We start from the raw sequence: 25,804 nt of genomic DNA, 5'->3' as shown, positions 1-25,804 counted from the left end.
AAACGGATAAAGTCAAACATCTCTTTCGTGTATATATACATAACGGGTATCCTCTCAGGTCATCCAGCGTACTAGACATGTATCATGACAACCAAAACCAAAGACAAAGGCTTAACCTGGTACCCATTTCACAAACACAGCATACTCCCACGACATAAACGCCAAATCATACGCTCGCTACAACGAGGCAAGCTTTTCCTACTCCACCCTAATGATAACCTTCCACTGTAGTGCGCCAGCTTCACGAATAGCACAAGCCAGACATCCTCGCTTCCGTCGACTAATGATGGCGTTCCAGCCCTTTTGAGCGCAAAGAGCACGAACCAGTATTTCCATGTCGGAGCCAAACTGTCGTTTTCTGGACTCGAAATGCATCTGTTCCGCAGCAGGAAAACTACCTCTTCTCTGAACAATATTATACTTTGAGGTAAGTCTCTCAATCGTGGGAGATTGAGGAACCTCGGACAAGTTAGTGATACAGTCAATAACAAGCACTCGTTCGCTGCCCATGCGTGAAGGCGAGCGACGGTGAGTCTGAGGAACAGCGAGAAGCTCCGAAAGGGGAGCATGCTGCCGCTTTAGAAGCTCCGAAATATGAATAACAGTGTAATTATAATATTTGTGTAAGGGATGACCTGACTAGAGTTAGCTGTGCGACGTTGACCGGAAACCACTTGACTTGCCTGTTCTGTGAGCGGGTCGAGAACCTTGCCCAAACGTATCTGACCCGGACACATCGATCTGCTGGATTGTCGGACTTGATGGCGACTTAACAAATCGGACACGATGAGAAGGCGAGCAGGGGTGCGCCGTGACAAAGTTAATGTCATACAATAGGGAGAATGAGAAGTTCTCAGCTGTGAATCCGTCAATCGACACCGCAAAGTTGACATTGGCTGGGAACGATAACAACTCGGGTTCCTTGTTGCTCACACTCGCACCGGGTGTCAGCTTGGTGAAGGGCGTGGACTGAATTGAGTTGGCCGGAGAAAGAAGCTCAAGCGACCGTAAAGTAACGCTGATCAACGGTGGCGGCGTAGAGTAGTTGTTCTCGTGGGGAATGATAAAGTCGGCAGGGAACACGGAATATTCATCGGCATCTCCGAGGATGGACGATTCTCGTTCAACTCGTTTCTTTGCCCAGAGTCTCGCTTTCTTGCCCAGATGGGCCTTGTCCTCTTCTGTCTGTTAGCCTAATGCTCCTCTCACAATATATAACAACTTACCAGCCACTTCTTCTACTTCAATGTTTACCCAACCTTCATCTATGCCCAGGGGTAGAATGTCGCTGGAAACCCATCCCATGCACTCGGCTGATCCCTGACCTGCTGCAATAACTCGCCCTACGATGCATGACGTGCTCCAAAAGCTCTTGCCAGAATACACAAACCCTCCACACAAATTAGCGAACGAGCCCAAACGCTCCATGGCTTTACTGTCGTTCTCGAGAAGTGTGGCCATCAGGAAGTGGCACATGCCATCTCCAGGGAGTACCAGACCATAGATATATGATTTCGAAAGCCATCCGGAGGGGTGAAGCGCCGCTGCAAGCTTTCGTCGCTGTGGTCGAGTCTTATCCTTTTGACTACCAGGACGGTCCCAGGCACCAAAGTAGAGTCCCCGCTTAGATCCATTCGACTCAGAAGACTTTGATGATCTCTCAGAGGCTATCACAGGAGCAGGCTTAGGCACGGAGTTAATAATCGATCGACGAGCGTTCTTCGCGATGAGTCCCTCGTATGTGTCGATGTTGGGCCAGAGTAGCTTCTTCGCGAAATGAGTAAGCCCATCCACCTGCTGTTGTGGGTTGCGACCTTTAATAGTATAGGTATGGCTTGCTGTCGTCTTGTCTTCATGATGTTGACGGACGATAAATTTACTGAAGAGGGCGCCTAGCCAGCCAGTCGCAGGCGGAGGGGTAACTTTTCCCTTTGTCTCGGAAGCGTCGCTTGGTGGATCCTCTTTGATTTTCTCAATCTCGATATTGTCGAGCCAGCTCCTAGCAAGATGAAGCGACCACTTGACCATGGGAGTCGCGGCTCTTTCGAAGTGAACAACATCTACAGGTCGGAAAGCCTCGACTCCATATTCTTCACCCTCGGTGATGGCATCTAAGCGGATGAGGAGTTCGGTCGCAACAAGAATCTGCATCAGAAGCCAATACTTCTCCTCGGCCCGTTCGCTGGCACTACTAGCGTCGTGAATGGAAGAAGTATCCTCAAGTTCATCGTTGTCTTCACCTCCCCAAAGAATCTGACCCAATCTGATCCTCCATTCGACATGGGTGAAGTCAAACCAAACGTTGGCGGTACCAAGACACTTGATCAAGGCATTGATCTGGTTGGTCAAGCTATAGTGGTCGCGCTTATCGACAACGGAATTGCATGGCCGCATAAAAGTGTGAAAGAGATCCTGATAAGTCTGGACGGAAGTTTTCTTTCGAAGATCATTGACCCGGTATAGCTCGGCGTTTCGCTTGAGACGATCCAGCAGCTCTGTCTCAGGGAGACGACGCAGGTAGCCCAGAGAGGAAAGCATGCGCTCACGTGCCTCAACAATGGCATGGGCCTTTTTGCCAACACTGTCAAAACCGAACTGCTCTTCTTCGAGGGCATCGCCAACGGCGAGTTCAAGGGCAGCTGAGAAGCCCATGGTGCCCTTCTCTAGACCTTGCATGCTCAGCATGTTGGGACGTTCCCGACAGCGGATGAAGAAATGGGCCTTGCGAGAGTCAACGGCCTGTGCCCGGGCAGCGGCATCCTGATTGAGATCTCGAGTTAGATGAGGCCATGCTGTAAGGCCACTCCAAGCTCTATCTTCAATTTGGACATGATCAGTGAGGTCGCGAATCTCCAATGCCTCATCAAAAGGGAATGCGACGCTGGGATTGGGGGCGCCAGAACAGTGCCCCTCGCTACGGGCAAAGTACTGGGGGGCGCCAGAGAAGAGCTTCTCGATCTCTGAGTCGGTAAGAGTAGACATGATTCTATTCAGCTTCAAGACGGGATTGGACGGAGGAGAAGTGGCATTTTCCTTGTCGGACAAGGCACCCGAGTTCGGCAGAGGAGGTGGAGGAGGAAGAGGCTTGTTCTGATCAGGTGGTGAACGCGGGGAAGTGAGAGCCCGTGGTGGTGAGTGTGACGGCGACTGTGACGATGAAGGCGTCTTAGTACCTTGAGATCTGCCTGTAGAAGCTCGAGGTGGGGCTTTACGACGGAAGCCTCGGTCGGGAGGAGCGGCGCGTGGCGGAGGAGAATGCGGGGAGGAAGAGAAGGCTTTGGTTGGACTTGTAACAGTTGATGTTGTCTGTTTGCAGTGAAGAAGGGAGCAATTAGTTCTGAGACAGAAGTGCAGTACAGTAGAGAGGGGGAGGGAAGCAATTGGGGGTACAGACAGGGTCACAAGAAACTAAAATACAGGTAGTGCTTAAAGGGAAAAAAGTCGCCGAGTCAATTGACATGAATGACCGGACATTGGACCATCATGACATCTCTAAGCCGGATAAATACCATCGGTCAAAGGCGCCCCCGAACTGAGCCCATTGAGGGGCCAATTCAGGGCCCCGAACGGCAATCGCATGACCTGAGAGAAGATCGCCCTAGCACCCGACAGTGGTTGGTTGGGCTGGGCTGGGCTGAGCAGTGGTCTGATCTTTCATTGTCTCTGAGGATGCGCACTGATCAGGGAATGGATGACTTGCAGTTATGACGGAGATGGTGGGTGGGTGTCTCATCAGGAATAATTCCAGTGAATAACTTATCAAAATCTTGACTTACATCTCCGTTGCCCTTTTCCTTGTCTCGTCCAGTTCGATCTTTTACACGGTTCTTCGCTCGTGTAAGCAAACCATGGAGTAGATAGTCTGGCCTTGTAAAACGACCCCCGGTTGATGCAGATGCGCCAATGGCACCAGAACCGTCAATGGGATCATTCTCATCGTTTTCGTTTTGGGCATCTCCATCAGCAATAGGAGATTTGGTCGGTATTATGCTGGTGGTGGCTATAGATGTGGCGCCGCTCTGGCTCTGGGGTAACAGTAGTCCCCTGGACTTTTGCCGTTCATGTCGCTTTTGCGACGGCGCATTCTTATTCTCATCCGTCAATTTTGGCCCTGATTTGTCGGTGGTGTCGCTGAAACTGCTCGTGGCAGTTGACCGTGGAGACGGCCTTGGTTTGCTTAATGGCATACTGCGATCTTGTTGCGATGGATCGCAGGTCTTCCATGTGAGAGCCGCGTTAGTATCAGCGCAACGCGGGCATCCGCCGCCGAAGGTTCAGATTGATATTGTTGATCGTGGGCAGCTCAACTTGGATACAAGCACCATGGCCCACTCCGGATAAAGGAGACAGGCTGTAAAGCAAGAGCCTCTTGTTTGATTGATAGATGCGTTTCCCTAACTACTGCCTCCGTCAGTCAGTTAGGTGCTCCTTTTTCTGCGTTGCGTTGTGTGGGTTGTTGGACTGCGGTATGAACTGGCACCAGAACATCCAGCTTTCAACAACTCCTCAGGCATTTGTATTGGAATACGAAAGGGGACTCGAGATTCAAAAAGATGACTCGACGGAGAACAGAATGGAGCCATTGCTGTCATTGCACCCGTATTGCTATACAATTATAGGTCTTTGTTGGCTGATCCACGTACGTACGTATGAATATGCTAAGCACACAATGCTTTCCCTTTCCAGGAGTTCAACGGCCGTCTCAGGTCATTGGTGCACAATCCCGTGCAGCAGATATAATCCCCTCTCTCCCGAGTCTCTCTTGTGTCCGCTTCTTTTCTTGTTCGTGCAACATGCAGCTGTCTCCACGCGTGGATATCCAGGAGACCTTGGAAGCGTGGGCCTTGAACCAACCTGGACGATCGTGGATTGCTCTTTGTATGTACCGAGCCTGGGTAATATGGGTAAAACGGAAGATCTGCGATTCGAATCGATGTGAGTAGATACAGGTCCGAATCCAATATGGAAGCCGGCATAACACCCAGGACCCGGTCTATATACATACTGTATGGTACAGTACTACACGCTCCAGTCTTACAGAGCAGCGGAGTGCGGAATACCCAATGGTTAGAACAGAAGTTTCAAAGGCCCCCAGCATACGTGGGCAAGCATTGATCCTTGCAATAGAAGGTGGACGCAATCTATCAATCATGCCAGAGTTTGTCTGCCGTACGAATGTTGGCAAACATCAAATTAGACTCACTAGTGTGTGTTACATGGGAAACATGCTAAGAACGTTATACTCAGCCCTTGTGGTGTACGTCAAGACCCGACTATAGAGTTCATTATGTAACAACATAGGTAGGTAGGCACATGAACTGCTACGGTCAATGTTATCGTAGAATGGCAGCACTGCACTGTACGTAACCGGGGTTCATTTCCTGTCATCCGGAGGGAGGCCATTTTAGCCTCAAGCTCGAGAATCCTGATGCTGGAAGTTGCGGGAGTTTGTGGGCCTCTCTGGCGGAAGCCAATGTGTAAAAGTGGAGGGAGTAAGACGACGTGTTTCGAAACCGCCGTTGCGAGAAGCGAACCAGGGAGAATTCGCCGCTTCGGCAAGGACCTGGCATCGTAAAGTGAAAGTGAAAGTCACAAGACAAGACAAGGTGTAAATAAGCCTTCCAAGGTGAACAGACGGTCAAGTTGGAAATCCCTCGTTAGTTTCGGAATGTTATCTTGCCGAAAATAGTACAAATCATATCGGAACCTTAGATCGATATGGCGCTCGGTCAGCAACATTAGTTCTGATGATCTGAGACTTGGGACTTCTTGGGATCAGACATATGTATGATCGATACTTGACGTGTTTGCCTTTGGCCATGTATCAGCCCTGCAGTCCTTGCAACCTTCTTCCAAGTCAGAGTATGTAACCCTGATTGTTGAGCGTTTCCGTTATCCGCATACATCCTGGATACTGGTCAAGGATAAGGACGTGCGCACGTATTTTGTGCGTGCGTTCCGTCTTTCCTGCGCTGCCCCGTATGAACCTTGCTCGGCCCTGAACAAGCAGAAGAAGCTCACATTCGCAACTTTGTCCGTTACAAGTTTGGACCGGAAATGCTGCTCAATTGCGTTGGTAGCCGATATCTATGTGTGATCCTCAATTGCCATGACCCCCATGAGGCCTTTCCGTGCTCTTTTCCAACGGCTCCTAGCGTTTCCACCCCGGCCACCACCATTTTCGTCGCCAATGGGGCCCTTGTGAAACAAGGGGCGCGATCCAGCTGTAATTGTTCGGCCCATTAAACCTTCGAAACACGCGGCTACCTACAGCGGCGGATTTATTTGCCTTTCCCATCCCAATTGTTTATGCCGGACATTGGCGGACCCCGTGATAGCCCCGTAGTGACGGGAAGCACAGTAAAAGGAAATCGGGTAACGGGATAGCCGCGAGGGCGCAGACTCCAGCCCTTTTGACCCATGTTGATATGCCTCTCTTGTTCTTTCTTCCCTTCGAGACATGGCAGAGATGCATGCGCAGACTCCAGCCCATGTGTTTCAATCGTGATTTCGTTCAAGATGTCTTGCCTTACTCAAGACCATCCCGAATGCAACACACCAGTAATAATCCCCTGCATCTTGTCGATTCCACGGCCCGTCACATTCCCAGTTGATCAGTCGATGAAACAGAACATCTTTCTCGAATCAAGGCAAATCGCTCCCCTAGCCCTTCACCGGAAGTCGGTAAGTGGGAGATCTGGGACGCCCAGACAGTGGTAAGACTTAGATAAGCGTGGTTCGTAGCTCAAGCTGGAGGTGTGTCATGCACAACCACAAGCAAATACTTGGGATCGGGTACAATGACCAATTCTTGCTTCCTTGTTCGTAAGCGGAGAAGCCTCAGCTCATCCTACTGATTGTTAGCTATGAGCCTGTGACGCCTGTGATGATCCTCACTTCACCATCCAGCTCCTGAACCAAGCTTCCGGAGCTATTCACATAGTTCCAGACGATGGCGGCGAATTGCTCGACTCCTTTCGTTTCGCTCTCTTCTAGTGCAGGACCTTCGTTGGAAAACGATGTTGCAGTAGATGTGGTTCGCGTCTTAGAGGTCTGAAGAGCATCGATTTGGCCGCTGGTTTTCAGGATAGCGCCGGTGGTTCGGTCAAGAATGATGCTGGCTTTAACACCAGGTTTCTTTGACAATCGGCCGAGCTTCTCCTCGAGGGCATCATGGCCATTAGCCTGTCCGTTTATTAGCTTCGCAAAGTATCTCAAGCCTCTGTTCTCAGCATACCAGTGAAGATTCAGCCATTCTTATAGTAGCTGAGTATGGTGATGTTCGATACCGCTGATTGTCGCGATGTATTGGTCTAGCGTGGTCGGACCTTGCGTTAAGGTGACGCCGCGGGGCACGATGGAGGTTCTGCCATCCGACACCGCCAAAATTTTAGAACCCCAACAGGGAAAGAAGGTAGATCTTATCAGTTGAAGATCAAAGAATCCAAACCTCAGTATTCCGTATAACAAAGATTATCTTAGGGAATAACCTGACATTGTGCGGTATCCGAACTTTACTTATTACTTTTATACATCTGTTCTAGTGACCTCAACAAACCGACATCATGGGTTCCAGCAACAAGAAGAAGCGCGAGAAGCAAAAGGACTTCCAGGTATGATTTCAATCACTACGGCATTGTTGAAGTGCAATTCACCAACAAGATGTAGAAACCGAAGTTCAAGGTGGGCAAGGATAAGCCAAAAGCGTCCAATTTCACAGATACAAGTTTCAAGTCAAAGGGTGAGGAGATTTGTGTGTGTTTCCCTTCAATTTACTGATGGGCCATAGCTATTGTGATGGGTCATCAGTCACTCTCAACAGTCGCACCTGATGTCGCCCAACAATTCAAACACAATCTCTCACTAGCCTCTTCTTCAAAGTCAGACAAACAAAGACGAGAAGCATTGGCCTATCTTACTTCACAGCTTTCAGCAGAACCTCCTGTCAATCCAGTAGGAACACATGCGGTTCTCGCCAAACTGCTTCCACTCATCTCAGATAGCTCGACGCCAGTTCGAAGTCAACTACTCAAGCTTTTCAGAGAGCTACCTGCCGAAGAGGTCAGACACAGTGTGGAGCAAGCCATCATGTTTATCCGGGCGGGTATGACACACCTCTCGGCCGACATCAGCAATGACTCTCTCGGTGTAATGGAATGGATTTTGGATGTTGCAGAGAACGACTTGATCGTGTGTCCTGGCGGTTGGGTGAAGACCCTAAACAGTTTCTGTGCCATGATGGGGTGGGCATTGACAACTTCAAAAGCCGGATGGTCTTCTGGCTCAAGATCTGGTCTGCGGGCAAAAGATGCTTCGACATATGCCCGACAAATCGCCACGCTATCACGGTTCCTGGAGGCTGGTCTTCGGCCTGAAGCTGAGATTCCCGAAGATGAGTCGGAGATATGGGACAACTTATATCGAATCCCACAAGACTCGAATGCATTCGAATATCTCAACCTTTATGGTACTCGACGAGACGAAGAGGGGGAAATGTATCCCAGTCGGGATGCAAGACAACGAGTATTTGAGCGAAGGTTTTTGGAGGCAGTGCTGAAGGGCACCGACCAAGCGAAAAAAGAGGGTGGTGCTACTGGTCGAGCGGCAGCTGGCCTCGACAAAGTTCTTCAAGACGGAATGGGCGAATATGAAAGTTCGACGGCAATGGATACACAGGATCTCCTGAGCCTCTGGTGAAGGGTTCAAGCTGATTTCATAATAAAAACTCACTGCTTTGTTATGTGTGTCTGAGCTCAACGTTGTTGTGAGTAACAACTTTTGTACAATCACAACAAGCAAGACTTGTCTACATTGAGCTATGTAACTTGCGACAGTAGGTTCCAAGATCCGGATTTCTTGTTTGTCCTGACTACATGTGGTCCGATCAAAGAATATCGAAACGGGTTACTGCATACTTTAGGTACCTTAGTAGCTTAGTAGGCAGATTGGGTGATATTTGGTGTTTGAGTGTTCAGACATAAGCCCATCAGGTTCCTCCAACTTTGAAGATGTAATAATCTTATGGAAACAAAATTATCAATGTCTGGTCCTGTAGCTCTGCACTTTACCAGAGACCTGAATCAAATAACATGCCAGCGCTTCCTTCATGCCGCAACGGTGCTGTCTGAACAGCAATGTATGACAGATGCAGAACTCATTGTAAGCATTTCATGGTAGATATGCAGAAGCAAAGTGACAAGAACAAGAACAGCATGGACAGCCATTGAGTTCACTAGCAATATATCAGGTGAATGTAACAAGGTATCAATATTGTTCCTCAATTCGTCAAACGTCATCTACAGCTTTACGCCAGAGCTTTATGGATTTGAATCAACTCCAAACTATTCAATAGTAAGAGTGAACACTCACAGAATAACACTTCTCCGTATTCACTCACCAGAAACAGTTTCTACTACTAGGGGCTTGAGCCTCCAATCTTCGTAGGTACAGTTTTCATTTGTTGCGTGCCTCGGATTGCAGGAAGTAAGGTAAGTTAGCAATGGCAGTGGCAGCCGGCCGGCAAGCTGCTACCCTCTGACACGGGCACCTGCCTCGAACGGCAAACAAGGAGCAATTCGTCCCTGCACTTCCATGCCTTAACCATGAGGAGCCTGTGATTCACAGCGCGCACAATCGGTGCAGGCAGAAGTACAAATACCTTAGCCACTCCTCAACTTCTCTTCTCTTCTCTTCTCTTCTTTCTTCCTCATTCCTTCTTCACATCTGCATTTCGACTTCACTTTCAGTCTGCTCCTGAGAAGAGTCAGATATTTCTTTTTCTTCCTCGACTATAACATCAAGATAACTACAAAGCGTTGTAGTCTCTATTGTTTTGTCAGGAAGTTGTTGCCTGGTATGTTTCTCTTGTTTACCTCCTGGCCTCCCGCCGTGTTTTGGGCTGTCTCTTCTCTTCTCCTCGCGCCTATTTCCCTTTCACCGTTTCTTATCTGCTTCTCACATTGCGCGTGGTTCCTCAACTCGTGTTGAAACTTGGCTGACCTTCCTTCTTCAAGCACGTTGATAACTTTGGTTTCGACCTGCCTATCTAAATCAGCCCCTCTCGTTTTGAGACTTTCCAGCTCCCGAGTCAGTTATTCAATTTCTCATTCTCCATTCCCCAGGTTCCATTATCTCTGAACTATCTATCTAACTTTACGCCCACAGAAACACCACCATGGCGGACACTTTTGATACCGCTGCCATGAGCGAAGCGCTCCCTAGCGCCGGTCAGAAGGACCAATCCGCAACTCCCGGCACTCAGGGATACGATGCGTCCCAGGGGAAATGGACTGAGCCCCAGGCGATCGACTATTCCTCCATGACTTCCGGTGGCGGTGACCAGCAGTGGGGTTGTAACGCGCGTGCCTATGCCTGGCAGGATGAGTATGGTGATGTCGGTCCCAAGTATCCTGAGCTAGAGCTCGAATTGTTCGGAGATCCCACTACTCGCCACGACCGAGTTGGACTCGACTTCTCTCAGTAAGCTGATGCATGCTGCTGGCTTACCTGTCATCTGACCTTGTCATAGAATCGAGAGCATTGAGGTTCAGCAGGAGGGTCCGACTAAAATCGATCCCATCGGCTCCTTCAAGGACGCTGGCGTCCATCCCGCCATGCTCGAGAACATCGAGCTTTGTGGCTATGAGAACCCGACGCCCATTCAAAAATTCACCATTCCCTCTATCCTAATGGGACACGATGTCATTGGCATCGCGCAAACAGGTATGTGTGCCCCTTGAGGTACTTACCGGCATCACTAATTTGCGTTTAGGATCCGGCAAAACTGCTGCGTACCTTATCCCCATTCTCAGCAAGCTCATGGGCAAGGCCAAGAAGCTTGCTGCTTTCCGTCCCAACCCATTGACGTTTCGCGAGGGCCTCGACGAGGTCACTGCTGAGCCACTTGTACTCATTGTGGTTCCCACTCGTGAACTGGCGGTTCAAATTTTCAATGAAGCTCGTAAGCTTTGTTATCGTACCATGCTCCGTCCGGGTGTCGTTTATGGGGGTGTTCCTGTAAAGGAGCAGACCTGTCTCCTGCAGAAAGGATGCGATGTACTGATCGGAACACCTGGTCGCCTGGTGGACTTTATTCAACGCCCTAAAGTCTTGACTCTGCGACGCCTGCGTTATATGGTGATTGATGAGGCCGACGAACTCCTGAATGACGACTGGTCCGAAGAGCTTAACCCAATCTTGTCCGGTGGTGGTAAGCATAACCTTATGCATTCGCAGACGATCAGAAACTAATCGTTCAACAGAACAGGATGAAGGCAACGTCAAGTTTAGCCTTTTCTCTGCCACGTTCCCCAAGGCCGCTCGTGACCTGGCCAAGAACTACCTCGCGGCTTCTCATGTCCGGTTCCGTGTTGGCCGCGCCGGAAGTACCACTTCCAACATCAAGCAAATTGTTCTGCAGGCTGAAGCCCCCCAGAAGAAGGAACTGTTGGTCAAGCTACTTGAGGAAATGCATGGTATTCGTACCATCATTTTCGTGAACAGTCGCCAGGCCGCAGATAACTTGGACGACTTCCTTTTCAACATGCATTTGCCGGTCACATCGATGCACAGTGATCGGACCCAGCAGGAGCGAGAGGCCGCGATGCGGGCTTTCCGTTCTGGAAATGCTCCGATTCTCATTGCTACCGGAGTGACTGCCCGTGGCATTGATGTGCAGAATGTCCTGCATGTCATCAACTACGACATGCCATCCATCGACTACGGCGGCATCGAGGAGTACACTCATCGGATTGGTGAGATTATCATCTTGTATCTGGGATTCACTAACTAACATGACTAGGCCGAACTGGTCGCATCGGCCATCGAGGTGTGGCCACATCTTTTCTTTCGGAGCGTGATGAGCCCATGGCCAGTGTTCTCACTCGAACACTCCTGGAGACTAATCAGGAGATCCCTGACTTCCTCCAGCAGTACGTTCCCGAAGGTGAAGCTCGCAACAATTTGAAGTTTGAGGCAGATTCTGACTTCGACCCCAACGATTACGCTGGGGCTGGTGACGCTGGCGACGCCTGGGGAGAGGATGCTGGCAACAATGCCGGCAATGCCGCTGGCGGTGATGCCTGGGGAGGTGGTGGTGATGGCGGCAACACTGGTGGCGGGGGTGCTTGGGGTGCTGATACCGCTGCTCCCGTTGAAGCTTGGTAAATTTGAGCATTCTTGAGCGGAAAACTGGCCAAGCTATAACCGAAGATGTTAACGACTTCATCGGACATTCGATTTTGGGACAGGGTGAGCACAGCTTGCAGCAGCTGGAGGTGTGAAATGGAAGCATTGTTGACAGGATGTCGACGGATCTGATTGTTCTAGGAGATCTCCTAGGTACCTAGTAGATAGATGCACAGAATTTCGCTGAGTGGCACCGAGGTACTTTATCTATGCCTTTTCCTACGTTAAATGTGCTTTGTTTGGCCTTCACTTTAGGCAGTGGGAAACATAAGAATCTGTCAGCATCTCGCAAGTCGCCAAGTCACAAGCAAACAGACGTCAGAAATCAATAGCAAATGCTTTTCTATTGCAGAAATCGTAAAGCCTTGTTCATGCTCACATACACACAATCTCGTGCTATATAAGAAATTCTTGGACAAAAAAAGATGAGGGCAGCCGGTTGATGGCCGCCATGTAATGACGCCGATCCCAGATGATAAACAGTTGCTCGAATTTGTCATGACCAGTCGCAAAAAAAAATCGCTTTCCCTTTTGTTCTTTTTCTCTCATTCTTCCTCTTCTTAGACAACGGGGCCAGCCTTGACAACGTCCTCGGTAGCCTCGCTCTCGTACTTGGTGAAGTTCTCGCGGAAGAGCTTGCCCAGCTTGACAACCTCGGTCTTGAAGCTGTCCTCGCCAGCAGTCCAGGCCTTGGAGGGGTTGAGGAGCTCTGAGGGGACGTTGGGGCAGGTCTTGGGAACCTGGAGGTTGAAGACCTCATAGTTCTCATACTCGACGTTGGCAAGATCGCCAGAGTGGATGGCATCGAGAATGGCACGAGTGTACTTGAGGGGGCATCGCTTGCCACCCTGAGCGAAACCGGCACCGACCCAACCGGTATTGAGGAGCCAGGCGTTGGCCTTGTGAGTCTCAATCTTGTCGGCAAGCATCTTGGCGTACTTCATGGGGTGCAGAGCAAGGAAGGGCTGGGCGAAGCAGCTGGAGAAGGTAGCCTGGGGCTCGGTGACGCCGTCCTCAGTACCGGCCATCTTGGAGGTGTAACCGGAGATGAAGTGGAACATGGTCTGGTTGCGGTCGAGCTTGGAGATAGGGGGCAGAACACCGCGGGCGTCACATGTGAGGAGGATGATGTTGGAGGGGGAGTTGGGAGACAAGCATGGGATCTTGGCGTTGGAGATGTACTCGATGGGGTAGGCACATCGGGTGTTCTCAGTGAGGGTGGCATCGTCGTAGTCGACCTCACGGGTGAGAGGGTCGAAGACAACGTTCTCGAGGACGGAACCGTATCGGATAGCGCCAAAGATATCGGGCTCCTTCTCGGCGGACAGGCCAATGGTCTTGGCATAGCAACCTCCCTCAATGTTGAAGACACCGTTGTCGGACCAGCAGTGCTCGTCGTCACCAATGAGAGCTCGGTTGGGGTCGGCGGAGAGAGTAGTCTTGCCAGTTCCAGAGAGACCGAAGAAGAGTGTGACATCGCCGTTCTTGCCCTCGTTGGCAGAGGAGTGGAGAGTGAGTACGTTGTGCTTGATAGGCATCTCGTAGAAGAGGACAGTGAAGACTCCTTTTTTCATTTCACCTTTTGGGAGGTTAGCATCGTTTTCAATAGACTCGAATTCAGAAACATGAGCAGCGGCGTTCCGGAGATGAGTAGCTCCCTTTTCGTGAGCCTTGAGATCACTGGGGTACTTGAAAGACTTGTTGCAGATATCACAGTGAGGTCCTTTCCCTCCTTCCTTGACTCTCCTCTTGTGTCGGGCTGTAGCATTGTGCTCATTGAGGTGACTCTGGTCTGAGCAGCTCAAGTTGCAAACGACGCAGTGAAATCGCTTTTCAGCGACGGCCTCTTGTCTTATCTTTTGTGTTTTAGGCCTGTGCTTCGCGTTTGCCCTGGCTTGTGCGGCTTTGAATTCAGGAGTGGCTTCAAGGCGTTGTTGTGTGTGGTATTTCTTGCCATACGCCAGATTCTTCTCTCTGACTGTGTCTGCAAGGCTCTGCAGTTCATCTGCAGACAGCCCGATATCTCCATGTATTGCTTCCTTCAAGGGGTTATAGGAACAAGCACCACTGTAGGAGAATGACTCTAAGGGCCAGGGGCACAGGTGGTTGAAGCCATAGTCGTGGTCTCGACGAGCCATCGCCCAGAAATAGCAAGCTAGGACGGCCTCCAAAGCGATGACGACAGTACGGTAAAGGGGAATATTGGATGCCTCGGGTATCTGACACCAAGCCAGAAGTGCCTTGTGCTGGATCGTGTACCCATCTCGCAGAGCGTTGCTCACATACGTGCCCAGTTTCTTCTTGGCATCATATTCGTAGAAACGGGCTCTGACACCTCGCTTAGCTGCTGTGGAAGAGCCAATGTAGAGTATGCTTGGATGGTTTCGCTTCTTGAGGACAATGATGTAAACTCCCCAGACATTCTTGGGAGCGAAGGAGTCGAGTGCCAAAAACCATTCAATGGACGGAGGAGCAGAAGCCTGGAGAGCATGAAGCAATCCAGGACAAAACGAGAAGTTGACGAGTCGGAATAGCTCAAACAGGCGAGCCTCAGAACGGCAGACCATACGAAAGCGAGGATTGATCCAGTTCGAAACATTGAGGGCAGCCCAGAGAAGAGAAAGCAGAATAGTGGAAACATCGAGGGTAGCCATCGTTGAGTCTGAATTTGCGGACGTCGTCCAAATGCGCCAAAGGGATGTCTGTTGGCAAATTTGGACGACATCCTCACATTCAGAGTTCTTCCAGCATGACTCTCCCAGCCAAGCGTAAGAGAAGGAGCATCCTCATCGAAGCATCTCCTTCCCCTACAGGGAGAAGGTGCAAGAGGAGGAGGGAAGGAGGAAGGAGGAAGGAGGGAAGGAAGGAAGTAAGTTGATGTGGGTGTGTCTCGAAGTCTAATGGCTCTGATTCACGCAGGCAAGGAAGGAAGGAAGGAAGGAGATGAAAACTCACCAGCGTACTCGGTACCGAGGATGACCATCTCCTTCTGCTCGAAGTTGATGGCAACGGAGGTACCAGAGGTCATACCCTCAGTGTATCTGTTGGCGGGGAACTTGCCGGCATTGTAGATGGTGTAGTCGGGGTGGAAGTCCTTGAGCTCCTCTCGTGAAGGTCGGATAAGCATGTTTCGCATGAAGAGAGCATGGTAGGCACGGGCGCAGATAACTCGAACTCGGATGCGGTACTTCTCGTCCCAGCCGGCGAAACCATCGATGACATAGATACGGCTTCGTGTGTTGAGGTAATCGACAGCACGTTCTCGGTTGATCTTCCAGACCTGCAGTGATAATATTGTCAGTCATTAATTCTGGAGCTGAAGCTAAAGCTGTGCAATGAGATCATGGATGGGAGGGAACATGACAAACGGCAGCCTTTCCAGAAACGGTAAAGGGCAGCCGTGTCGGGAAAAATCGTGGTCGGGGAGAAAAGAGGGGCTTGTCACGGCCGAAGGCTTCGGTCTGAAGCCGTGAGCAATTGCCAGAGGGGAAGGTGAGCGTGTGAGGACTTTGCGGGGTCAAGGCCTAGCGTGCCGATCCCATGACACCCTCCCTCAGCTACTCTAGGCCCTCCCCGGAAAGACCAGGGGAACGAGCGAACCAGGTCCAATAGCGCTAGGCCAATGAACCACTAGACAAATCCTCGGCCAAGCATCTACCAACCAGCGACCAGGCAATTGGGTAAGAGAATAAGCACCAGTGGACAAGCCATCAAAGCCATGACGCTCATGCTCCGGGTATCCTCGGGGCAAGGCCAATTGAAGTCGCTGGATGGAATGGAGATGCTCTTCCGGCGCGGGTCTCGACGTTTTGTTTCGGTTCGCTCGTCTTGGTTATGGGCGTAAAACTCGTGATGTAGGCAAATTTTCTCGTGTTCCCAGGGCTGGGAAACAAGAGTCAAGATGCCACGCCACAGCCAAGTAGTCCCAGTCGTTCCGATCGTGTAGAGTGTATCAAGGAAATTGCCGATTTGAATCTTACCTCAGGAGTCATAGGCTTATTGACAGGTCCCCACCTATTGTTCTCATGTTAGTTTGTCTGCTCATGACGATTCATGTGCGCAACAGACGGAACTCTGTTGCCGCTATCCAGGTTATCACTTACCAGATGTTGTCCTTGGAAGAAGCCTCCTCGACAATTCGCTTGTCAAGGGGAGATCGGCCAGTCTTGGCACCAGAGTAGGCTGTCAGGGCACCGCTGGAGGTGATAGCGGTACCGGTCTCGTAGACAAGAGCATCCTCGTAGAGGGCAGCGACTGAAGGGTTGGGAATCTGAGAAATCACATGTTAGTGACAAGCTATGTCGCTGTTGACTGAAGAGCTTCTTACAATGGCGACACGGTCATAATCGATGTGAGCCTTGTCGTGGAGCTCCTGTTCCAGCTCGGTGTGCTCCTGGTGAGGACTGTAAAGCCCGTGTTAGTGAAACTGTCTGTGTGTGACTGATCAAGTGTCATGAGGAACGTACGTAACACCGGTAGGGTGGAGGGAAGTCTTGTTAACGTTATTGGGAAGCACTGCGATCAAGTCAGTAATGGTTTTTGAGACTCGTGCAACGGTAGCCGCTTTGTTTGGTGCTCCGTCATGGAGAGTGAGAGGGGAGTAGTCATGTGAGGGTATCATGACAAGACAGCACAACTGTCAAAGGAAGGGACAAAGATAAGACTTACTCTTGAATAAACCGGTTCCTGAAGCCTTGATCTGTGTGCTTGGACCTTTGAGAAGTTGATTTGAATAGAGAAAAGCACTTCTTTTGACGGGGTCATTCATGGCTTTTATAAAAGCTTCACGAGCAGCTCGAGATTTGGTAGTGTACGCCCTGGGGTGTGAGGTTCGCGGTGTGCTCCTCCACAAGATAGATAGCGTCCGCTTGCCGGGGTCAGACCCGAGGATGGATAGGGACGGGGACGGATGGGGAGTGAGGCTTTGACTGGCAGAGACAAGCGCGTAGTGGAGCCGGCGAGGCGTTGCAGGTGACGGGCACGATATTATACCGGAAGAGACCTCTTGGTCTTGGTACAAGGTGACGGGATAGGACACCTGGGCCTTGGCCTGGGCTTGAATTTGGGGCCGTACCCGAAGACACGATCTGGAAGCCAGCTCTAATGATGGGATATTGCGGGACGGAGGGGGTCACGAAACGTAACCCAACCCCGGTCCAAACTCTTGGGACAGTGAGCAAAGCGTCAAGGTTTTGGCGGGGAAGACTAAAGACTAAGGCCCAAATTCAGGAAGATGCCGGAAGACGACAACCACGATAGGAGTGGTCAAGGTGGTCAACAATGGGGGAAATAACCAAAACAACTGGGTAGCCAGTAGCCAAAAAAAAAAAAAAAGGACGAAAGGATCCAATCCTTGGTTGGAGCTGCTGGCCTCGATGTGGATGTGGATGATGCCGTGCGGATAGCGCCTTTACTTCTAGACGTATCGAATTGACGTTGTTGTGACGGCAAGATACGGTACGGTACGGTAGGTTTACTGTGTTTTCCCAAGACGGTTGATCTCTTTTCTTTTTGGTGGCAGTGGTTGTTGTGGTGGTGGTGGTGAAGATTGAATGGCAAGCAAGCAGCTGATAGTCACGTTGTTAATGGTAAAAGGGTAAAGGGGACGAAACCGTGATGACAACCATGACGGTACACTGCTGCTGTAATGTAAGGTAGGGAAGTATTTTCCCTCCAGATATTCTTATATACGGGCCTGTGGCCGTCTAATTGAGTACCCAACTTACATACTGCAAATTCTTCAAATCTCACCTTAGCCGCCTCATAATTTTGAGGGCTCGACAGCTCGATTCACAAAACTCTCCCAGGTCTTTTCCTCAGTATCCCAGTCGTGAGGCTATCGTCTTGTTCGTGATGCATTTTAACCAAATGTGTCGTCATGATCGCCAGTCCCAGCCCAATAGCCCCAGACTAAAATACCACAGCGACATGAGCGAGGCCCGCGATATTCCGGGAAAAGAGACTCGGCTGCATTTCAATTACACATTGAATAGTTTCTAGACCTCGTTTTGCATGCATGCATATAAGGTACGCACATGCTTGCAACACACAGTACTCTTGACGTCGACGTTGGCAACCATACCTGACTAGAATGATATGCCTGTATTGTCGCAAATGCTTATACATGTTCTGTAGTCCGGGCCACCTACCGTATATAACCGTGCCCCAGCGAGCTCGTAACTCCTAGCAAGGAGGGTCGCAGTTATCATCGGGACAGTACGGGGGATAGTTATCAAAGAGCTCTTTGAGGGTCAAGTTGACGAGGTATTCGGACATTGAATTCCTTTAGGTTTCGGAACTAGGAGTGAGGCCTGCAACCCTCGTTGGTCTTGATTGCGAGGGTGCGCCCAATTGCACAAGGGGGTTGGTCGTCTCTTGGTGCAATGCAATACAGAAGATGATATTTCCTTACTCGCTCATCTACCTGCTTGTAGTGGATGGCGATGGAAAGCCGTGCATGCTGCATTGAAGGCGAATGTTACACCTCATTTGGCGACTAATCGTCAAGTACTTTATCTTGGCAATGGGAGGCAAGAAAAACTTAGGACATCTATTCTAAGTGACAAAAAGACTTTGATAGGTTTGGGTATGCTTCTACGGACTTTGGGCCAGCTAATTTTGGCAGCTTGGCTTGATGGCAGAAGTTTTCTTAATCCCCGGGCCTGGTAGAAAAATCCAAGACTGGAAAGGCGGGAACCCATTGGGTTGCGTGCTGTAACGCTTGCGCTCACCGGTGCTGTCTGTCTTCATACAGGTCAGCAGATTATGAAATTTTGAGGAAAAGACCAAAAAAAGATCATGGGAAAACAAGCTCGCTAAGGCTGCTTCTGGGGATGGGAAGCGGTAAGGAGCAAAAGGGGGATAACTCAAGGTGAGCAAGCTAGGGCTGAGATCCAGATTGCGGAGAAGAGGGAGGTACCTAGGCAGAAAAGAGCGACAACACCGAGCCTCACCTCAAACCCGTCGGTATACGATGTCTGTGCTGTTGAAACTCGTTGGTCACCAGACAGGAACAAACAGGAAGATTGTGGATACGGCACGGAGAGAAAAGGATCAACTTTGACGCTACGGCTCCGCAGGCGAGAATGGAGAGCATCTGGCATGTATGTGAATTCAAACTGCAGACCAGTGCAAGCTGCTGGCACTAACAACTGCTTCCAACCTGGAGAGTTTTGATACTGGATAGATGGCAAGGTAAGGTTAGTACCTTGGGTAACTAATACGTAGACTGGAATTGAGTTGTTGGATGAACGTATGCCTTGTTTGCTGATGGTGTAAGTAATAATGAATCAGGTTGTACTCTGTAAATGATACATTCAGTATGCAGCTGTTCCTTCCTTCCAAATTACCCTGGGGTCTGGGCTACCCCGCGATTCACCAATAGCAGGTTTTATTGTTTGGGGTCAGGTATTTCCACCGCTGAAAACCCCGAGAGCTGTACCTTCCCCTTATCCCCCAGAACTTGGATGATCTCCTGCAGGCGCCATCGAGAACCGTCACTTACACCTAGCTTCCCTTCCAGCACTGAAGCATTAGAGTAAGGTTAGTAGGGAAGGAAGGTTTCTTTTGTCAACCTGCTGTTATAAGGTAGATATAGTAGGTAATTCATACCTAGTTTAGTACCTAGGTACCTAACTTAAGGTAGGTAGTACTAACCTCAGAATTAGTACCTGCAGATGAACCCAACGTACCTTTGTTTCTTCCACTTCACGTTTGTTCTCGGATCACGATCATTGTTTGCGTCTTCTCGATTTCTCAAAGTCTGACAATGGCTTGTGCCTGGCACTAGCACGTCATTCAACTGGGACTCTATTTCCGTCACCTCGGAAGAATTGTTGGTGTTCAGCTCTGAACAACCTAATGTGGAGGCTTCTAGACTCTGGCACTCTCGCTTACCATTCCCTTGCGCCTTTCAACACCAGCCTGGGGATGATGCTTTTAGAACAGACTCTGCACATGACTCCAGTTACCCAGTCAAGATTGGTCGTGACTTGAAAAAATTTCGATCTATTGGACTAGAATCCCAGGACCTGGCTTAGTGACATATCTCACTGACCCTTGGACTCGATTGTGATCCTCTTTTGCTTCGCCCCGCAACTCATCTCGTCCGTCAGTACGGAGTATGTATCAGTTGTCAGGCAAAATAACAGAAAGTCACGATAATGCAAAAAGCTTCCCGTGGGTAGCCTCTACCAGGATCTGGGTGACGTACAGACCAGAACCTGCATTCCCTGCCTTTCTCCACATGACTCGAATTTTACGATCGGCGACTCTGATTGGCCTCATGCTCACCTTGAATGCACACGCCCCTTTACAGATTCTCACCTTTTCAAACCGTCTCTCTGTAGATTCCGACATTATCCGACTGTCCGTTTCTGACCGTTTCTCCGCTCAGAGCCTCCATCTAAATTACGTTTTTGGGGCTGGGCAGCTGGGGTTTCAAGAACTGCGTGGGGAAATGGGGTTGCGGGGGCTATTATTCTTACAAGAGAAGCACATCACAGTTTAGGGATAATGTCACACCCGGTACGACTATTGCTCCCGTTGCGGGCGCCTGCCTGCCATGTTTCGGCTAACTTCCTGACTATCGTGCTCCGTCACCCGGCTCCGTCTCCTCCGTATGCCTCCGGAATGCGATGTCAACCACTCTCGCTCACCTTGATCAAGCTTGCGATGCAGGCCCTTGTCTATGCATACACGCTCAACTTCATGTTATCTTTTAAGATAACAAACTGATACAGGACGTGGCGTCGATCACTGATGTGCGTCTGTCGCAGTAAAACTGACGTCCTCTTCCGCCCGACCGTCAAATTCCCATGAATGATCAATGCAGTTCGCGACTACCTTGATCCTGGACACTGCATATTGCTTCAAGTTTGGTCATGATAATGCAATATCAGGAACCGCTGTACAGCCTGGCATTGATCAGTATTTCCAAGCTGATCCACCTAGAACCCAACGGTGTTCCGTACACCTCCGTCCTCTCGGCAACCTTCCGAAAGGACTTCCGTCACGAGACCGTTGTGTTGCTGGGGCTCACTCACCTTGGAATACACCAACACGACATGCAGTTTTCTACCGTATCCTGACGCATCTATCACTCCCCCAACTCCCGATCCGCTGGGCCGCTGCAAGCCAGCCAGCGCCGTACCGGGATCCACACCCGCAACCGCATCCGCAATATCTGTTCCCTTCCTTACATGGATATGGTGGATATGCATCATTCTTCCCCATACTCATCTCGGAATTCCATTCGGTCACCGCTTCTCAACTCTGGAACAATGATGTAGCGTCCTGTAACGCTTTCCTTGAACCGTCCCGACTTTTCCTCGTGCTCATAAACCTCGCTAACAAACTTCCTTGCTCCAACCCCTCGATCATGATAGCCCATCTACCAAAACCCCATCAAGCCCATGCAAAATACCCTCCCCGGGGTCTCCGTCCCGTTGCCGTTCACTAACTGACCTCGGAGACCGTCCATCAAAGTCGAGATCCCTGCAATATCTTGCAGTAGGAGACTGGGGTTACGTATCGTGGACTAAGGCCTAGATTGTCAATTATCGTGACTTCATGCAGATTTCTAAGTGGTGTCAAAAGAGGCGACGGCGAAATCTCTCCTCTTGCCGAGCCTGTGTTCTACATGATTCACCGGCTCTGAGTTTTTCTCTAGTCATGGGCTGCCTCTTAACTCAGACCTCAGGTGGACGATAACTTCTCGGTTTGTTATCTCCGTCCATCTTTCACTTTCTTTCCCCCTCCTGTCTCAGTACCATGATGTTACCTCAATTGCTTTGGCCCTCAATAGGTATCACCGCATTGAATGGCTACTATAAACACACATGCCGTGTTTCCTGTCCCCTTATATAGACCTCATTCTTTTCGTCTATCGGTTTCAAAGACAGCTTCGTTTCCAACATTTGGCTTTCAGCTAGCTCTCTTTCAATGAATAACATTTATCTTGAACGTGTGAGAGTCATGATTTGTTTGCCATATCAAGACGCCATCCATACCGCACATGAGCAAAGCAAATAGTGTGTCATGATCCCTTTCATCATCCTTTTTTGTTTTCTCATTTGCTTGTCTATATACACTTGAAGTACGGAGAATGTATGGCACCCACCATAATATCGCCTACTGTCTCTTCTTTCATGTCATCATTTTCGATGTCCCTCTGACGGGTAACAGAAGCGGCCTTCCTGTCATCCTATAATTCCGGCACCGTGTCCCTGGTAACCCCGTTACTTCCCCAGCGCCAAGCCGTCGAAACCGTGATGATTTGTGAAGATGATTGTGGTGAATGTCCGTTACATATCCCCTGTGTTTTTGCTCATGGCGTGACCCTTTTTGGCCTCACATAATCGCAACTGTGCGCGGATCGAAAACAGTCATCATTCATTTAAGCCTCATTGAAGATGAGCTTCGTAATCTTGCCGATAGCAATGGTTTGTCCCTGTGCGTATATCATGTTAGCTATCTGATATCCGAATATTGAGGCACTCCCTATGACTCTTGCCGCCACGCCTTAACGGCAGTGGTCTCTTGGCCATCTGGGGACGAGGCACCCAAAAGTATGGGGGTTAGTAGAATGGGGAATGGGCGTGTTGGGGTTGGGGTGGAATAAAGCCTACCTGGTCTCGCAAGGTGAAGCGACCCATCTGGGGATAGTCCTCGAACTTCTCCACGCACACAGCGCCTGCTCCGCCAATCACTTGCATACGGGCGATAATACTGTCACCCCTCTTGGCATGTGTAGGGGGGTTCTTGCTCTTGCGGTTTGTTCCCTTTTGAAGCTTGTGTAGAAGGGCTGCGAATGTTACCTCCTCAATGGCGGAGTGGACGTGCAGCACGCAGTTGAAACCGGCAGTCAGAATACTCTTGAGCTCCAGGATACGGATCTGGGCTTCAAATTCAGCGACAGTGTGCACCAGTCTCTTGGGCGAGCAGAGCACGAATCCGGGCAAGATATCGTCCTCCTCAATACCCTTGAGCCTTATTCGCACTTGGTCACCACACTGAGCTAGCTGAACCTCATCCTCCTGCTCGCCGTAGACGGCGGCAGCTTCTACGTTGGTCTTGTTGGGCATCATGATCATGTTCATACCCTTCTTGACAACACCAGCCTCAATCTTACCTTCCACCATCGTACCAAGATCACGGTACTTGCCATTGATGGGTAACATGAAAGGGGCGTTGACCTTGCGTTCGAGAGCCTTCATGCTGTCAAGATACTCGAGCAGCGCGGGACCATCCCACCAGGGAGCGACATCCTTGGGGATGCGGGTCTTGATACCCATCATTTGCTGAGCGGCGATGGGTAGGAAGTAAACATCAGTCTTGAGGTTATAGCCAGTGCCCTTGAGGAACTGAGCGAGCTTGGTGGTACACTCTTGGTATCGCTCGTGAGACCACTCCACGGTGGGGTCATCCATCTTGTTAACGGCAACGATGAGTTTGTTGACACCCTGTGTCTTGGCCAGCATGGCGTGCTCACGGGTTTGTCCACCTCTCTCGAAACCTGTCTCGTACTCGCCCTTTCGGGCGGAAATAACGAGAATTCCAACATCGGCCTGAGAGGCACCTCCAATCATGTTGGGGACATACATCTTGTGGCCGGGGGCATCGAGGATACTGTAACGACGCTTCTCGGTCTCGAAGAAACCACGGCCAACCTCGATGGTCTTTCCTTGTGTGCGCTCCTCCTTGTTCAGATCCATGACCCATGACAGGTACCAAGACTCGCGGCCCAAGTCCTTTGCCTCCCTCTTGTACTTGTCCATGGTTCGCTCGTCGACCATACCGGTAGCATACAAGATTGAACCACCAAGAGTTGACTTTCCGGCATCAACGTGTCCCATGAAGATGATGTTGACGTGCTCCTTGCCGTAAATTTCCTTGAGAGTCTCCTGGTCGACATCGGCGGCCTGCTCCTTTTCGACGGCATCAACTTCTCGGGCGGCGGCCTTCTTCTCACCAGCGGTGGGACTGTTGCGACCAGAGCCAGGGCTTGGTGAGGTCTTACCAGAGGTCTTAGCGGTGGTAGCCTTACCGGCCTTCTCGCCTGTCTTCTCGATGGCCTTAACGGCTGCGGCCTTCTGACCGGCCTCGGGCTCATCGGTAGGCTCAGCCTTGGGGGGTTCTTCTTGCTTGACGGGAGTAGCGGCGCCGGTTCCTGAGATGGAGAGGACCTTCGTCTTGGGCTTGGGACCCGAAGCATCGCCGCTGATGCTGATCACCTTGGGCTTAGGGGCGGTAGCGGCAGCAGGCTGACTGGGGGCAGCAGCGGGAGCATCGGCGGCAGGTCGTTGAGCAATCGTAGGAGCAGCTGGCTGCTGAGGTTGTTGCTGTTGCTGTTGTTGGCCATACTGGGGATAGCCACCACCTGCTGCTTGTGTTAGTATGTCATAGTCACGGATCTCGGCGGATTGTGAATTTTTTTTTTTTGGGTCGCAAGTGTCATACCATAGCCTTGGTTGTTGTAACCACCGTAACCCTGGTTGTATTGGTTGTAGCCCTGCTGAGCACCGTATTGGGGGTAGTAGCCTTGCTGATAGTATTGCTGCTGCTGCTGCTGGTATTGAGGTGCATATCCTCCATATGCTTGGCCGGGCTGGAATGAAGCAGCACCAGGCTGGAAAGAGGCGATGCCAGGTCGGAAGCCTCCTTGCGCGGGGGCGGGGTTGTTCATGTTGAGCTGCTGCTGAGCCTGCTGAGCGAGGTTCTCATCCTGAGAAGCGGGATCGTCCTCCCAAGAATTAGGTGTCGCCATTTTGATGTGTTTGATGGCGGTGGAATGTGTCGCGTAGTGGGGGGTGGGAGGAGGAGGGAGAGTAGGTAGGTAGGTAGGTAGAGGAGAGTAGAGAGGGTTTTGCGATCACTTGTTAAGGCCTGGATGGGGTTGCGGATTTAAAAAGGCCCTAGATATGCAAGCAACTTGTCTGTGGAAAATGGGGCTTGTGTTTTTCTTTTCGATTATCAAGCGATGAGATTATGTCAAATTCTTTGGGAAATGGGGAAGGGAGATAAATAAAATCCAACCCTTGGAGATGTCAAATTTGGTCAGTGAAAGATGAGTTTTAGGCACCAAAGACGCCCAACAACTTATATTGATTCTGTGAATATGCTTAGGTTCCTTGTGTTTTGCTTGGTGGGGTGAGGCGAGAAGAACCAGGCAACCTTGGTTTAGACTGCGAAAATTATTGCCCCGCTATGGGCATCATGACGCTGGGCCATGGAACTGTCCTGGCAGAAACTTAGGCCCTTTCTCCTAAATGACGAAAAGACCTGGGCAATTAAGCCTAAGCTTAGGGGACTCTTTACTGGGTTTATTTTAGCATTCTCTTCTAAAGTCTTACGTTTTCTTGCTCCCCCAACGGCCTGGAGACTCCTAAACCTTATGCCCTGCGGGTAAGGTAGTTCAGGAGACTGTTACTGTGCGCGCTCGTCAACTCACACTTACATCTATCAAAGAAGGGACGGGACGGAACAGGCAGAATCAAGTGTTTATTGTTCCAAACAACTCAGAGCATCTGTCAGTATCACAATGCGTTTGTATAAGTTTCAGCCTTATGACTCGTCTTCTGACTCATCCCATCATTTGAGCGAGATCAAGCCTAATGAT

The 25,804-nt window shown here is 50.3% G+C and overlaps 6 protein-coding genes; 2 read left to right on the top strand and 4 right to left on the bottom strand.

The window, feature by feature from the left end:
• Nucleotides 1-198: 198 nt before the first annotated feature.
• FFUJ_05897 (uncharacterized protein) lies at nt 199-4,187 on the bottom strand (the record flags this gene model as incomplete). XM_023579160.1 has 4 exons in its annotated part: nt 199-635; nt 708-1,178; nt 1,227-3,306; nt 3,777-4,187. The coding sequence occupies 4 exons, from the start codon at nt 4,185-4,187 to the stop codon at nt 199-201; spliced, it is 3,399 nt and encodes a 1,132-aa protein (XP_023432046.1).
• Nucleotides 4,188-6,745: 2,558 nt separating this feature from the next.
• Nucleotides 6,746-7,255, bottom strand: FFUJ_05896 (uncharacterized protein; the record flags this gene model as incomplete). XM_023579159.1 has 3 exons in its annotated part: nt 6,746-6,850; nt 6,898-7,185; nt 7,238-7,255. 3 exons carry the CDS (start codon nt 7,253-7,255, stop codon nt 6,746-6,748), a joined length of 411 nt encoding a protein of 136 aa, XP_023432827.1.
• Nucleotides 7,256-7,565: 310 nt separating this feature from the next.
• FFUJ_05895 (related to fruit fly brahma transcriptional activator) lies at nt 7,566-8,697 on the top strand (the record flags this gene model as incomplete). XM_023579158.1 has 3 exons in its annotated part: nt 7,566-7,613; nt 7,669-7,741; nt 7,790-8,697. The coding sequence occupies 3 exons, from the start codon at nt 7,566-7,568 to the stop codon at nt 8,695-8,697; spliced, it is 1,029 nt and encodes a 342-aa protein (XP_023432045.1).
• Nucleotides 8,698-10,174: 1,477 nt separating this feature from the next.
• Nucleotides 10,175-12,165, top strand: FFUJ_05894 (related to ATP-dependent RNA helicase; the record flags this gene model as incomplete). XM_023579157.1 has 5 exons in its annotated part: nt 10,175-10,479; nt 10,529-10,722; nt 10,772-11,209; nt 11,262-11,753; nt 11,801-12,165. The coding sequence occupies 5 exons, from the start codon at nt 10,175-10,177 to the stop codon at nt 12,163-12,165; spliced, it is 1,794 nt and encodes a 597-aa protein (XP_023432044.1).
• A 581-nt stretch (nt 12,166-12,746) lies between these two features.
• FFUJ_05893 (probable PCK1-phosphoenolpyruvate carboxykinase) lies at nt 12,747-16,954 on the bottom strand (the record flags this gene model as incomplete). XM_023579156.1 has 7 exons in its annotated part: nt 12,747-14,848; nt 15,142-15,466; nt 16,167-16,200; nt 16,290-16,456; nt 16,514-16,589; nt 16,653-16,701; nt 16,855-16,954. 7 exons carry the CDS (start codon nt 16,952-16,954, stop codon nt 12,747-12,749), a joined length of 2,853 nt encoding a protein of 950 aa, XP_023432043.1.
• Nucleotides 16,955-22,582: 5,628 nt separating this feature from the next.
• FFUJ_05892 (probable SUP35-eukaryotic peptide chain release factor GTP-binding subunit) lies at nt 22,583-24,952 on the bottom strand (the record flags this gene model as incomplete). XM_023579155.1 has 3 exons in its annotated part: nt 22,583-22,636; nt 22,815-24,568; nt 24,646-24,952. The coding sequence occupies 3 exons, from the start codon at nt 24,950-24,952 to the stop codon at nt 22,583-22,585; spliced, it is 2,115 nt and encodes a 704-aa protein (XP_023432042.1).
• Between the last annotated feature and the right edge of the window lie 852 nt (nt 24,953-25,804).

The sequence above is a fragment of the Fusarium fujikuroi genome, chromosome FFUJ_chr06, assembly GCF_900079805.1.
Source record: "Fusarium fujikuroi IMI 58289 draft genome, chromosome FFUJ_chr06".
Taxonomy (NCBI): Eukaryota; Fungi; Ascomycota; class Sordariomycetes; order Hypocreales; family Nectriaceae; genus Fusarium; species Fusarium fujikuroi.
Note: the sequence above shows the minus strand (reverse complement) of the source record. Positions and strands in the feature narration are given on the sequence as shown.